The sequence below is a fragment of the Myxine glutinosa genome, chromosome 4 (genome assembly GCF_964187855.1).
Source record: "Myxine glutinosa chromosome 4, kmMyxGlut1.1, whole genome shotgun sequence".
Classification (NCBI taxonomy): Eukaryota; Metazoa; Chordata; class Myxini; order Myxiniformes; family Myxinidae; genus Myxine; species Myxine glutinosa.
Window position 1 is genome coordinate 217,607,322 of NC_136264.1, and position 15,558 is coordinate 217,622,879.

General features: G+C 44.5%; 1 protein-coding gene across 9 annotated transcripts in view; it reads left to right on the forward strand.

The window, feature by feature from the left end:
* LOC137425717 (amyloid beta precursor protein binding family B member 2) overlaps positions 1-15,558 on the forward strand; it is a 156,049-nt gene that overhangs the window by 71,532 nt on the left and 68,959 nt on the right. For 3 of the 9 annotated variants that reach the window (XM_068114435.2, XM_068114439.2, XM_068114441.2), the window contains exons 5-7: positions 3,269-3,328; positions 3,768-3,853; positions 5,411-5,477. In XM_068114435.2, the coding sequence (XP_067970536.2) occupies positions 3,269-3,328; positions 3,768-3,853; positions 5,411-5,477 (213 nt within the window). The remainder of the gene's footprint in view (positions 1-3,268; positions 3,329-3,767; positions 3,854-5,410; positions 5,478-15,558) is intronic. The other 6 variants (XM_068114436.2, XM_068114440.2, XM_068114437.2 and 3 more) reach the window with 3 other exon arrangements.

Below are 15,558 nucleotides of genomic sequence, written 5' to 3' on the forward strand. Positions count from 1 at the left end.
ATGTTTTCAAGGTCAAGGAACATGTTTATAACAGTATTTATAACATTGGGTCATTTGTTCGCACCTAATTTGCATAAATCCAAAATGGCCACTGTGACAAATTAGCTTAACCCATATCCTGTAACTAATAATGGTTTAATTCTGTGTTTGCACTTGCTTTTGGGTCAAGGAACACAATGAGAACAATGTCAATAATCAAAACTTGTTGTCATTAAGCATCAGCACAGGCCCAATTAGCATAATATCAAAATATCCTCCATTCATAACAATCAATCAACTATATTTCAGGTCAATGAACACATTATTAATAAATGAAGATGCTGTCAATAACATTGTAGAGTGCTTTTAAGGGAGTGGTGGTGGATTTTTTCTTGTCTTTTGATTTCAGATTAAACAACGATGGATGAACCCCAATGTGCCCTCTGCCATCAACCCATATCCACAGATCAAGAAAGTTCTACTCTCACTCAAAAAGGGTGTGACGGCCACGGGATCAAAAGAGCAAGTGAAGAGAGAGGCGTGGACACGAGTACCATACCTGGACAGAAGGTTCACAAGAAATGCCGACGAATACACTGCAACGCAAACTGTATAGAATCATACAAGCGCAAGAGGGAATGTGAGGCTGAAGGTTAAAACCAGGCAAGCCATACATTGAGATCTACAGGTTCCCCATTTGAGTATAGTGAACACTGCCTGTTCTGTGGTACAGGTGACAAATATGGTGGGAAAAGGGTGGACTTCAAATTGATACCAGTCAAAACATTCGACTTTCAGACATCAGTATTACACACATGCACAAAGAGGAATGATGAGTGGGCCCAGAAAGTTAAAGCTGGAATAGACTTCATCAATGACCTTCATGCAGCTGATGCCGTCTACCACCAAGCTTGCAGTGTAAATTTCCGAACTCAAAAGCAGATTCCTCAGAAGTATCTTCCGAGTGATGGTAGATCTGCAAAGCATGTCAAACTGGGAAGACCACAAGATGAAGTACAAGCAGAAGCGTTCATGAAAGTTGTTGAGTACTTGGAGGAAAATGACGAGGAGCAAACCACCATACATGACCTCATAAAAATGATGGGCGACTACTTAGTTGACACTAACGGTGAGCCCTATAGCTTTCCCCATATGAAGCAACAGATCCAAAAGCAGTTTGGTGACAAGATAATAATAACTGAAATAGATGGGAAGCCAAACGTTGTCACCTTTTTGAGCAGTGCACAAAGTATAATTAATGAATTCCACTCAGACCAGGGACATCCAGAGAACTGCGAGGATGAGATGAAAATAATACAGGCTGCTGCAAAGCTGATCAAGAATGACATGAAATCTGTCATCCAGCAGAAAGACTGCTATCCTAAGTATGAGGAAATGGCTTCAGTAGAAGAAGCAAACTCATTCCTACCAGCATCATTGAGGATTTTCCTCCAAGGTCTATTTGCAAGTACAGATGCAACGCAGAAGATGGCCTCAATAGGTCAAGCGATGTTCCAGGCAGCTCGTCCCCGAGAAATATTGGCACCACTTCAAATAGGCTTTGGAGTCCAGCTGCATCACCACTTTGCTTCCGAGTTCCTCATTGACACACTGCATAAGCATGGTTTTACCTGCAGCTACCAAGAGGTCACAACGTATGAGTGCAGTGCAGCTGTCAACAGTGGGGTAGAGATTCCCAATCTGACACCAGACAACTTCATACAATATGTTGCAGACAACGTAGATCACAACATCCGTACCCTAGATGGTCACAACATTTTCCACGGAATGGGATAATAGCCACAGTAACTCCAGGTACATTTGGTACAAAGCCTATTCCACGAGTAACTGTCACTGCAGAGGAAATTGATGCTTTGGAATCTGTGCAAGCTACCAGTGAAGTGACAAATGTCTCAATGCCAGATGTTGTTATTCATCAGGACAGTGGTCAAGAAGAGGACACAGCTACTGAAGAATCCATCCAAGGTACGAGTGAAGTGCAGAGTGTGCTGCAAATTCAAGATGATGATGATGTTCCTCCAGAGCCTGATGGACAAGAAGGAAGAACTACCCCAGAGTCTTCACATGAAACTGGACAAACCACAGGTGAAAATGCAACTAATGCGCCAACACCAGATATCTTCAGAGCTGCTGGTAAACTCCATGATGATTTCATGACTGGGTCTATCACAATCGAGAGTTTACAGGACTCACAGGTCCTCCAAGACATAAATCAAAAACTGAAAGCAGCAAAAGATACAATGCAGAAAAACGCACTGCTAAGTTGTGGCTACAGTATATGGAAATGGTAGCAATTTTGCAAGTGTTCATCAAAGCTGAACGTACTGGTAATTTGGACCTACATCTGAAGTCAATGCAAACGATGTTACTGTATCTGGCAGGAGCAGGCCACACCAACTACACAAAATATCTTCACATCTACTTGAACAAGATGGAAACCCGAGAGAAACTGAAGAAGACACTGGTGGCGAGAACATGTAGAATGATATAGTAGTTAAATGACTGCAGTTACAGCAGATTGATACATGGTTCACTGGTGCCTTATGCTACGGCAACAGAAATAGTCCAACTTCACTCAGATGGGAAATATGTGTCAATATTAATTTTAAATGGCGGACATTTTGAATGTATGCAAATTAGTTGTCAACAAATGACCCAATGTTATAAATACTGTTATTATTGTATTCCTTGACCCTGAAAACATGGGTATAGACACCAGAATTAAGTGTCTACGAGTCTCAGATCCCGAGATATCGGCAAAAGTAGTTTGAATGGTGGCCATTTTGAATTTCTGCAAATTAGGCACTGTTCCACAACGTCGATTTTCCTATACTTTTAATATGTTGTTTTGTGAGCTATTCCAAATTAAATGCAGGTAAAATGGATTCTGTTGCAATTTGTTTTGGGTCATTTCATATTTTGACTGGATTATTATTCATTCTACAAACAACTTGTATGTTGATTTGGAAGTGGATGTTGTGGTGGGTTGTTTTCAGTCTGCTTTCTCACCCAACTTCTCATCAAATGTTACTGCTGCACGACATTGAAATGTCAATTCATGCATTTCCTTCTGAAAAAATTAGATGAGATCTGTTCTAAAGTAGAAGAGAGATGTTGTGTTTTATGTCTGATTCTGTAACCTTTCCTCGTCCACCCCAGCTCTTCTCCCCTTCTCTCCCCTCCATCTCCATCCCTGATTAATTGTTTTCCCCTTTTATGTCGTTGTGCTTCTGTCTGTTTGACTGCCCATTTGCTTCTTCTGCTGCAGTTTCCTCCTCCGACACCTTTTGCCTCCCTTTATAGGAAGTTAGCATTTGACGATTGGAAGGCAAGTTTGCACCTTGGGATTTGTTCACTTCTGCAGCATGCAAAGTTTAAGTCAACTTTCATTGCATCGTTTGCAGCTTTCACAAGTGATTGATGCACATATTTAGTGCAAACAAGCAGTCACATTTAGACATTGATGATGAGCTCAATGTACCCAAGCTCTCCGGGCTTTACTTGGTTCACCACCTTGCATGTACTGTTCTTTCACAACTCCTCTTCCTGTTGACTAACAAATCATTTACGAAGCAGACTCATCTATTTACACCATCATGCTGCCTGCCATCAGTATTGCTTTATAATCTGCTTTCTTCAATGGTTAACGCAGGTTGATCATTGCACCTTGTGGTGATTAACATGTATTATGAGTACAAGTTATCTTTGAAGTGTCATAATATCTTTTTGAGAGTCTTAAATAACAGAGAACTCTCTTTTTGTGTCAGGACATTCAAGCAGCAACAGCTGTTCCTGACCCTAGTTTGAAGGAATTTGAAGGCGCAACCTTACGGTATGCTTCCCTCAAACTCAGGTGAGTTTTTTTGCACACTGCTGCACATACAGTGCATTCAGAAAGTATTCAGACCCCTTCACTTTTTCACATTTTGTTATGTTGCAGCCTTATGCTGAAATCGTTTAAATTCATTTTTTCCCTCATCAATCTACACTGAAAGCCCACAGAATCTTGTTTCTCACAGTCTGAGAGTCCTTCAGGGGCTTTTTTGCAAACTCCAAGTGGGCTTTCATGTGTCTCACTGAGGAGAGGCTTCCGTCTGGCCACTCTGCCATAAAGCCCAGACCGGTGGAGTGTTGCAGTGATGGTTGTCCTTCGGGAAGTTTCTCCCATCTCCACACAGGATCTCTGGAGCTCAGCCGGAGTGACCATCGGGTTCTTGGTCACCTCTCTTACCAAGGCCCTTCTCCCCCGATTGCTCAGTTTGGCCGGGTGGCCAGCTCTAGGAAGAGTCCTGGTTGTTCCAAACTTCTTCCATTTAAGAATTATGGAGGCCACTGTGCCCTTGGGAACCTCCAATAACCACCTTTTAGAGGCCATTTTCCCCCGCAAGCGGGGGTTGGCCTTTTTCGGGGACCGTGGTTGTTGTTGTTTTTTTGGTCTCCTTTTTGAAGCAATGTTTTACGGCCGGATGCCCTTTCTGCCGCCAACCCTTTTTGTCGCCTTTTTACGACAAACAGGGAATTACCAGTGAACTGGTACTCAATTTGCCGACCTCGGAAGGATGACAGGCTGAGTCAACCCCCCTGGCGTTAATTCAGCGATCGACCGGGATTCGAACGCAGGATCCTAGGATCCTAAGCTGGCCTAGGCTAGGCCTAAGCTAGGATCCTAGGATCCAATGCAGCAGAGATTTTTTTGTAGGCTTCCCCAGATCTGTGCCTCGACACAATCCTGTCTCTGAGCTCTGCAGGCAGTTCCTTCGACCTCATGGCTTGGTTTTTGCTTTGATATGCATTGTCAGCTGTGAGACCTTATATAGATAGGTGTGTGCCTTTCCAAATCATGTCCAATCAATTGAATTTACCACAGGTGGACTCCAATCAAGGTGCAGAAACATCTCAAATATGATCAAGAGAAATGGGAGGCACCTGAGCTAAATTTCAAGTGTCATAGCAAAGGGTATGAATACTTATGTAAATGTGATATTTCAGTTTTTCTCTTTAATAAATTTGCAAAACTTTCTAAAATCCTGTTTTCTCTTTGTCATTTTGGGGTATTGAGTGTAGAATGATGAAGGAAAAAATGAATTTAAACGATTTCAGCAAAAGGCTGCAACATAACAAAATGTGAAAAAGTGAAGGGGTCTGAATACTTTCTGAATGCACTGTACATGCACACCTGCTTTGTAATCATCCCCAAATCATGTGCACTTCTTTCCAATGTTTGTCTCTTATTTACTCCCTCCTATCTATCTTCATTACTGATGCAATCGCGTTGCACAACTTGTACTGTCTTCCCTCATGGTTTGCTTGACGATGCTTTTTCTGAATTTTCGATTTTTTTTTTTTTTTTTTTTTTTACTTTGTCTCTATCCTTTCATGTCCAATTTTATGCAAAGTATTTGTATCACAGCAGGAATGTAAAACAGGATGACATGGATGATTCCAAGGAGACCATTGCCAGCCACCCAGAATCCAAGGTTAGCTGTGTGGTTCTTTATCTTTGGGGATATTTCTCCCTGTGTTCAAACATGGTTTAAAGGATCAGAGATGTTTCTTGGCAATATGAAAGTAGATCATTGTACATTGTGTTTTGCTTTATCTGAGCAAGCATTTTAGATACAATAACAGAATGGTTTGTGACTGTTTTGTTTCTTTCTCACAACTGCTTTCATCGCTGTAGTGGCATATTTTAAAAAGCAGCTTTGCCCCATGTATTTCTTTTAAAATGCACTTTTAAAGGATAAATTGTTTTTGAGAGCAAGACTAATCTATAATAATAGTGATAACTAGAACGGCACTCAGTAGAGAGCATACCTACGCCTGGTTGGCCATATCTCTCGATGGTGAAGAATCGCTTAAAAAAAATAAATAATTCTCATATCCGAATCCATATTCAGATATTCACCAAAATTGTATCGAATCGTCCTTGTCCCACACACAACTTGTCCACAAAGTTTCGTCCAAATCCGTCCATAACTTTTTGAGATATCCTGCTACGTATCGTTTTTGGCCCCATCTGCCAATGGTGAAGAATCATTTAAAAACTTCTACTAGCTGGATCCGAATCGGGATCTTCACCAAAATCTAATCATTTTGTCCTTGTCACATATACTACCTCTCTGCCGATTTTTTTATTTTTTATCTATCTATAATTCCAGTAATCTCTGTGTGTGTGTGTGTGTGTGTGTCTGTCTGTGTGTTTGTTTGTCTGTGACCGCTGTTTCTCGACAACCACGGGTCCGATATACTTGAAACTTGCCAGGTATATTGCTGGGGACCCGAGGATGTGCCTTTTCAAGGTTTCATATTAATCGGACAATTACTTACCGAGCGATGTCCAAAAAACGCTTCAACCAATCAGAGAGCAGCGAACTAGCGCGTGTGCCGAACGTGGCGGACACACTCTGCCTCGGATGGCACATTTGAGAGCGTATTCATTTATTTCACGTTTGCAAACTATGTTGGCGCTATGTTGGCGTTAAACGATGTTTTAAAACTAATAAAAACGAATTTGCGATTCATTCGCTTTCCTGCGCGTTTGTGTACGCGATGGCGATTTCTTTACCAAACTCCGGAAGCCGTTCGCTTTGGACCGAACCATTTCATGTAAATAGAGGGGGGGGTTCTGTGGTCGTTGCGAATGGACCAAACCATTCATGTAAATAGAGGGGGGGGATTGTCACTGTACTCGCAAGCCGTTCGCCGTTCGCTTTGGCGTTGCGAATGGACCAAACCATTTCATGTAAATAGAGGGGGGGGATATAATTTTAGATAGATATATAGTACGGGCATATATATAGTACGGGCATGCCCTAGTTTTTTTAAATGCAAGATCGAGGCTCGTGTAAGAGATCGAGGCATTGATCACAAAAAGACAAACTGACACATAAAACATATGATAAAGGCAGCAGGAGACAAGATGGAGAGAGAGAGGGAAGCACACAAGTACAACATTTAAGAGTAGGTACATCGGGAGATCTGTGGGAGGGAGAGGGCTTGGGGGGAGGAGGCATGGGAAGAGGGGTGGGGGGGGGAGTGGTTGGAGAGGTAAAAAAAACACGGACACTGCTAGGACTTCCAGGAAAGAAGTCGGTTTTTCAAAAAAGTGGATCTGGGGTGAATTAGCAGGGGTAGAAAAGATCAAGGTTTTGGAATTTCCTATTCCTAATAATAAGATATTCCTAATAATAATATAATAAGAATTTCGTCCTAATCCATCCACAACATTTTGAGATATCTTGTTCACAAACAAACAAATGGACAAACGGACAGACAGGGGTGAAAACATAACCTCCATCCACCTTTGGTGGCAGAGGTAATAATAATAATAACAATAATAAAGGTTTATTTCTATTCAACTTCCATCGCAGCGAAAGGCCGAATTGAGGTAAATTTTACAATTTATAAATCTAATAAGTACAATATAATAATGCAATAAAATGTAAAATATAAAATACAACAAGAAAGAGCAATCAGAGATTGCAGACCCTCGCCAGGACGTGTTTTTAGTGGTTCTTAAGGCTTTTGTGTTAAAAGAAATATGGCGGTCGAACCACGTGACCGATGACGTCATTATTATTCTTTATTTTTCCACAAATTTATCCCGAGATGACGCTCAATAAATTTCATCCTGATCGGATGAAGTTTTGTACTTGTCGAATTGTGACATCATAATAGAGGCACCTATGACATCATCATTAACATATGTTATTCCCCATGGAGAGTTCTTTACAATGAGCTATGTCTCAATTTTGTCTACGCAGCGCTTTCGGAGATATAGAGGTGCAAAGTTTTTCGTTTTTCCAAGATTGCGGCCATACCACATGACCTACTACGTCATGGAACCACCTTTCGAGGCCATTTTTTCCTGCAGGGGTTGGCTTTTTTGGGCACCATGGTTCCCTTTTTGAAGCAATGTTTTATGGCCGGATACCCTTCCTGCCGCCAACCTTGTTGGTCGCCTCTTGCTACACTCAGGGAGTTACCAGTGAACTGGTACTTGATTTGCCGACCTCGGAAGGATGACAGGCTGAGTCAACCCCCCTGGCATTAATTCAGCGATCAACCGAGATTCAAACCCAGGATCCGAGGATCCCAAGCCAGGACCCAAACCGCTAAGCCAACACCAGGCTGATAAAAACGTCATAATTATCATAAAAAATTATACAGGTGGCGTTCTACCTATAGTGAAAAATTCATGTCAATCGGACCAACGGTTGCAGCGAAAATCGTATTTATTCTGCGCAGACAAACAAACTAACAGACAAACAAATTAACAAACAGACAAACAAATTAACAAACAGACAAACAAATAAATAAACAAATAAACAAGCAGACAAACAAGCAGACAAACAAGCAGACAAACAAACAGACAAACAGACAAACAAACAGACAAACAAACAAACAAACAGACAAACAGACAAACAAACAGACAAACAAACAGACAGACAAACAAACAGACAAACAAACAAACAGACAAACAAACAAACAGACAAACAAACAAACAGACAAACAAACAAACAGACAAACAAACAAACAGACAAACAAACAAACAGACAAACAAACAAACAAACAAATAAACAGGCAGACAGACAGACTGAAATTCAATACCCTCTCCTATGGCGAGGGTAATAAAATAAAAATTAATACAAAAAATGACAATGAAAGGAACATCAACCAATGCAGAGTAAAAACTAGAATGCCACTCAGTAGAGCGCATACTCCCGCCGTGGGTGGCCGCTGATGAGCCCTATCTTCCAATGGTAAAAAATCCTTCAAAAAATTCCTGGATCCGGAATAATATCCTGAGCTTCACCAAAAACGAATCAATTCTTCCTTATCCCAAGGGCAATCACCCCACCAACTTTCATCCAAATCCGTTCAGAATTTTTCCAGATATCTTGTACACACACACACACACACACACACACACACACACACACACACACACACACACACACACACACACACACACACACACACACACACACGGACGGACGGACACGATCGAATGCATTACTCCCTAGCGGGAGTAATAACATGAGGCAACAATTTAGCAGTAATTTGACTGTTTGCACCGCATCAAAGTTCAAAGTTTAGGAAACACTGCAATTTGTTAATTGTGCGGAATGTGGAAGCAATCTCGGAAAAGAACAGCAGAGTTGCTCATGTCTCTTCTCAAGTGACTCCAGACCACAATCAGGTAAAGCATCCAAGTAACTATGGTAGTTTAGGCCAAGGATACGTCAAGAAGCCCTTTTCTGAACAAATTCAACCACTTTACACTGCTGCTTTGTGAATCCGCTTGACCACACAGGAGCTCCGTATTCCAATATGGGACGAACAAAAGATGTAATAAAAATGGCTACAATCAGATACTTTTTGAGTTATCCCTTTGAATATCTGCATCTTGGCTTCACAATTGTTTGTATGTTCTGAAGCGATGTCAGTCCAAACAGCATTGAACTTACCACCAGTTACACGCACAGTGAAATGTCCCTGTTGGAGCTATGTCTGTAGCTATGTCTGGTGGTAGATGCTTCATCACCATCAGATAATGTGGGATACCTGCCACGTATTTACTGCGGCAAACAGATATCAAGTATGGCAGCATGTTTTCTACTTCAGTGAGGTGCTGTTCCCACCTGCCACCTCTCTTAGCTTCCACATACCTTTTTAACATGAGGACCATGTTGATGTACATATGCCAAAGCTTGGCTGTGGGAGAGTTGTGCAAGGTTTCACCAAACTCCTATAACATCTCCGATCGACAGCATCTCTGAATGTACCTACAATGCAGCATCTCGATCTTGGTGTGCAACAGCATCAGGTAGTTTTTGAATGGCTCCAGATAGCAAAGGTGGGCGGTCCGCTTCGAAAGTCCGCTTATCCGCTGCAGCGGACTAACGTTTTCGAAGCGGATAAGCGAATCGGAACAACCCCCGGAAACTGAAGCGGATAAGCATAAGCGGACTACCGAAAAATTAAAGCGCATCGCGATTCGCCAAATCAGCTGTTAGCCTGAGCCGTTACTCTAGAATTGTGAATATTTATTTAAGTGAATAATAAGTGAAAACTGAATATTTTATTGGATGCTAGAGCGGCAATAACGTCAAGATGGAGAGATTTCTGACTCTCCAGCCCAGCGGCAGTGCCAGGGACAGGCACACGAGCGACGCAAACCAGCAGTCCCAGCACAGCGACATCCACAACCCGGCGGTCAACATGATGGGGGACGTGGAGGACAGTCAGGAGATCTGCGCCCTGACCCCTCAGCTCGCGCGCAGCGCCCAGCAGGGATCCCAGCCCGGCTCGAGCAGTACGGACTACCTGTTCGCCATGGAGGAGGGGCAGCAGGAGGAGAACCTCGAGGAGAAGATCAGGGAAGAGGTCAACAACTGGTCGAGGAAGCCGCTGAGGGGGAACCCGGGGCTCTCGCCCAATCTCTTCCCGCTCGAGTTCCGTGATGCTTGGGTAACTCTATTTCTCAGGCATAACACGCCGCTCCCGAGCTCTGCCTCGGTCGAGCGCGTGTTCAGCTACGGGTCGGACATCCTCAGGCCTAAGAGGTCGGCCCTGGCTGCACCGAACTTCGAGGCCCTCGTCTTCATGAAGGGCAACCTCCAAATCCTCAAGAAGGCCCACGAGGTGGAGGAGGAAGACGAGGACTACTCAACAGACTGCTAGTCTGTTGACTAGTAGACTCTCTTGTCAAAGAAAGGACGGGCAAATTGATTTTTCTTTAATGTAACTTGCATATATTAAAATTATATTTAAATTAACTGTAGAGTAGAGTAGAGTCGAGTGGAAAACTTTATTTCAATAAATTTTGAATAAATTTTATTTAAATAAAAATGTATATTTTTGATCTTAAAAGCTTTGTTTCTTTGTAGTAGTTAGAAATGGCTATTTAGGCTTAAAAAGCATTAAATTCCCTTTAGAAACGTCAAAAATCGCTTTAAAAATGTCGAAGCGCTTTTAAAAAATTGAATCGAAGCGGATAACCGGTAAGCGGACTAAGATTTTCGGCCGCTGAAGCGGATAAGCGAATCGGACTACACGGGCTGGCGGAGCGGATAAGCGGTAAGCGGACTTAAAATTTTCCGAATCGCGCCCACCTTTACCAGATAGTGAAGCCATGACATCACGATTGACTTCGGGTTCCTTCAGGGTCCACAATTCAAATGCTTCACACAATTCAAATGCTTCCCAGTGCATCTCAAGCATCGTGGATAGCATCAGACAATGATATCTCAGCATACTATTATAATCTTTACCAGACATTATCTTGTTAATTGCTCCTACCTTCCACATCCCGCTTTCCACAAGGACTGTTTCGATCCCCATAGACCTGAACAGACTACCAGTGGCACCCAATAAATTATTCGCTATATGGAAGCCAACCATAATAATAATAATTAATAATAATTCATTTATATTGTATAGCGCTTTTCAAGAAGCCCAAAGGCGCTTTGACAGAGTGGAAAACATAATGCATAACAATACATGAAAACAACAATTGCAGAAAGACAAGAATCAATAGGGAAATATTTAAAGCAAAAGGAGGGAGAAGGAGAAGAGATAGTCAGGGGTTAAATGCTGTGGGTTGAATGTTGAATGCAGTGTTGAACAGGTGGGTCTTTAGTGATGTTTTGAATGTGGTGAGTGAGGAGGAGTCTCTGATGGTGTAAGGTAGTGAGTTCCGATGGAGAAGGCCCTGTCCCCCCAGTATCTGAATTTGGTCCGGATGGTGGGGGTCAGGAGGTTGGTACCAGCAGAGCGGAGGTTGCGGGTGGGAGTGTGTCTGGAGAGGAGGTCAGCCAGGTAAGATGGGGCCAGGTTATGGAGGGCTTTGTATGTCAAGAGGAGGATTTTGTACTGGATTCTCTGGGGGATGGGGAGCCAGTGAAGCTTGTAAAGGACGGGGGTGATGTGGTCACGGGTCCGGGAATGGGTGAGTAGACGGGCAGCGGAGTTCTGAATGTATTGGAGTTTATTGGTGATTTTTTAGGGTGAACCATAGAGGAGGCTATTGCAGTAGTCCAGACGGGAGGTGATGAAGGCGTGGATGAGGGTTTCTGCAGCCGTGGAGGAGAGGGATGAGCGGAGACTGGCAATGTTTTTCAGGTGAAAGAAGGCTGACTTTGTGATCTGTTTAGTGTATTTGTCGAAGGAGAGGGTATGGTCAAAGATGACGCCAAGATTCCGGATGTGAGGGGAGGTGGATACTGGGATACCGTCGATGTTGAGGGCAAAGTTATGGGTGGATTTTGTGAGCGTTTTTGGGCCAATGATGATTATTTCAGATTTATCACAGTTAAGCTTGAGGAAGTTGATTTGAAGCCAGGATTTTATTTCAGTGATGCAGTTTGTCAGGATAGAGTGGGTGTCGGTGGAGACGGACTTGGTGGAGATGAAAAGCTGGATGTCATCGGCGAAGCAGTGGAATTGGAGACAATGACGGCGGATTAAGTGACCGAGGGGGGACAGGTAAAGGATGAAGAGGAGGGGGCCAAGAACTGAACCTTGGGGGACACCTTGGGGGAGGGGAGCAGTGGGGGATTTGCAGTTATTGATGGAGATGAACTGGCGTCTGTCAGAGAGGTATGATTTAATCCAAGAGAGGGCAGTGCCGGTAACGTTAAAGGTGGATTCAAGTCGGGTGAGGAGGATGGTGTGATCGATGGTGTCAAAGGCAGCGCTGAGGTCGAGGAGGTCGAGAATGTTGAGGTTGCCAGCGTCAGAGGAGAGGAGAAGGTCGTTGGTGATTTTGAGGAGAGCAGTTTCAGTACTGTGGTTGGAGCGGAATCCAGATTGGAATGTTTCATACAGGTTATTGGCAGAGAGGTGATGTTTGAGTTGAGTGGCTACAGCGCGTTCCAAAACTTTTGACAGAAAGGGTAGGTTGGAGATGGGTCTGAAGTTGTTTAGGGTGTGAGGGTTTAGACCAGGTTTTTTTAGAATGGGGGTAACCAGCAATTTTGAGGGAAGGTGGGACGATGCCTGTAGACAGGGAGGAGTTTATTGTTGCAATGATAAGTGGAGAGAGAGCAGGAAGGGAGGCCTTGACAAAGCTGGAGGGGATGGGGTCAAGAGTGCAGGTGGCAGTTTTCATTCCTATGAGGAGTTCAGAGAGGTCAGTAGGGGAGATTGGGGAGAACCGAGACAGGGGATGGCAGGACAAGGGGGGCAGGTGGTTGGAGGGGGAGCGGGCGTGGCGGTAGTCAAGCTGTTGTAGATGTTGTCAATTTTGCGTTGGAAGAAAGAGAGGAAGGAGATGCAGTTGTCTACTGTGAATGACTGGGTGGTGGTGTTCAGGGGGCGGAGGAGTTTGTTTATTGTCGAGAAGAGTGCTTTTTGGTTTCCGGAGCCAGAGTGGATAATTTGAGAGTAGTAGGCGGAGCGGGCGTGGGAGAGGGCATCTTTGTAGTGTTGTAGGTGGTCCTTGTAGGCTTGGGAGTGAACTGTGAGACCTGTTTTATTGCGGAGTCTTTCAAGTTGGCGAGCACGAGTTTTCATCAGGCGGAGTTCAGGGGTAAACCAGGGAGCAGAATGGGTGAAAGAAACTGTTTTGGTTTTTACAGGCGCAAGCTGGTCAAGGCAGGAGGAGGGAGTGTGGTTGTAGTAGTCAGTGAGGTCGGAAGGGGTGTGGAGGTCAACGAAGGGAGAAGTGGACATTTTTTCAGAGAGGGTGATGAGAATGAGGTAGGTGAAAGAGCGTTTAGCTTACGGAAGTTGATAGTGCGATAATGTCTTGGTGTTGGGGTGGGGATGTTGATGGTCATAGTGATAGCTAAGTGGTCAGAGAGGGTGAGGTCGGAGCCAGATAGATGGTGCAAATTTAATCCAGTGGAGCAGACAAGGTCCAAAATGTGACCACGGTTATGGGTAGGAAAGTCGACATGTTGAGTGAGGTTAAAGCAGGTGAGTAAATCGGTGAAGTCAGTGGTTATTGTGGAGTCAGTGGAGTCCATGTGGATATTGAAATCACCAAGGAGGACGATTGAGGGGGAGAGGTAACATAGCTGGGTCAGAAAGTAGGAGAAGTCAGACAGGAATGATGGGTGTGGTTTGGGAGGGCGGTAGACGACAGCCATGACTGACTGCGTGCGACCAGAGAGTTTAAAAGCCAGGTGTTCAAATGATGAGGATGAGGTGATGGGGATGAGGCTGGTCCTGATGTCTTGACGGTGGATAACGGCAATTCCACCACCTTGGCCCCCCGCGCGTGGTTTATTGACGTAGGAATATCCATTGGGTGTGGTGAGGTTGAGTGTGTAGTAGTCCAGAGGTTGTTGCCAGGTTTCGGTGAGACAGAGAAAGTCCAGTTTGTTATCCAGGATGTATTCGTTCAGGATGAGGCATTTGTTGTTGAGGGACCCGGTGTTGAACAGGGTGAGCTTGATGTTGTTTTGAACAGCAGGGATGAATTCAGGTGATTTAGCCAGGGTTCGTAGGCAGGAGGTGCGAATGTGTGCGTTGCTGTGACCAGGTGCGCTGGGACGAAGAGTGAGAGTGCGCTGAGCCGACCAGAGGACGGGATGGAGTGACCTGATTGCAAGTATACAAACTTACGACCGGAGCCACGGTGAATGTACCTGGGTCGTCGGAGGAGTCCATTTGATTTGATGGCAGAGATGCATGATGGGGTGGAGTGGGTATTGAGCAGAAGGAGCCTTGCAGCGGAGTACCGCAGAGCCATGTCAGGCAGGAGCGGAGAGACGAGACGAGGCCAAGGTTGAGGAGGTGAAACAATGGTCCCAACCCACGGGAGCGGGCCCGAGGAAACGAAGGAGCCAGGTAGGTGAAGCCAGGAGCAGAGCCGGGACCAAGCAGAGGGCAGGCAGGAGCAAAGAGATGATCACGAGGCCAAGGTTGATCACGGCAAAGCGGCAAATGCAGCGGCAATCGACCGCCGCCGCTACAAATCTAGATCACGGCGGGAAACCGCCACCAAACCGCTGCGATGGTCACAACCCACGAGAGCGTGCCCGAGGAAACAGCGAGCAGGCGAAGGAGCCGGGCCGGCGAAGCAGGGAGCAGAGCCGGGGCTATGCAGAGGGCAGACTCAATGACCAAAAAATCCGCACGACCACCAAAAAAGCAAGCAACTGACAGTGGCCCGGTCGAAGAAGCGGCGAGCATGTGACGCCTGCGTTCTCTTCATACCGGACCGGAAGCGGAAGTCAGTGTCCCCATGCACAATATCAGATACCTGTACTTCTCTGGTTTCTTATTTTGACGTCTAAGGGTGATTTCATAGATTACCTGGTCATAGGTTAAGATGCAGTACTGTTGGCCAAGTTTCTGGGTAGCAGCAATGCAATATTCAAGAGATGCTTCAACGACGTCAGGTTTTACTGGTGATTCAAGGAAGGAAGTTCCATATCCAATCAATGTTTGGGGCTTTTCATCCTCTGTCAGCAGTTCATGGAAGGAATTCCAAGTCACTAGACTCTTCTGATCATCCGTCTACAAAGAGTCTCTTTGTGTCAGCTGCCATATGACTATGAGATATGCAATCACATTGGTAGCTCTTGATTCTTGTACAAGTTTCAG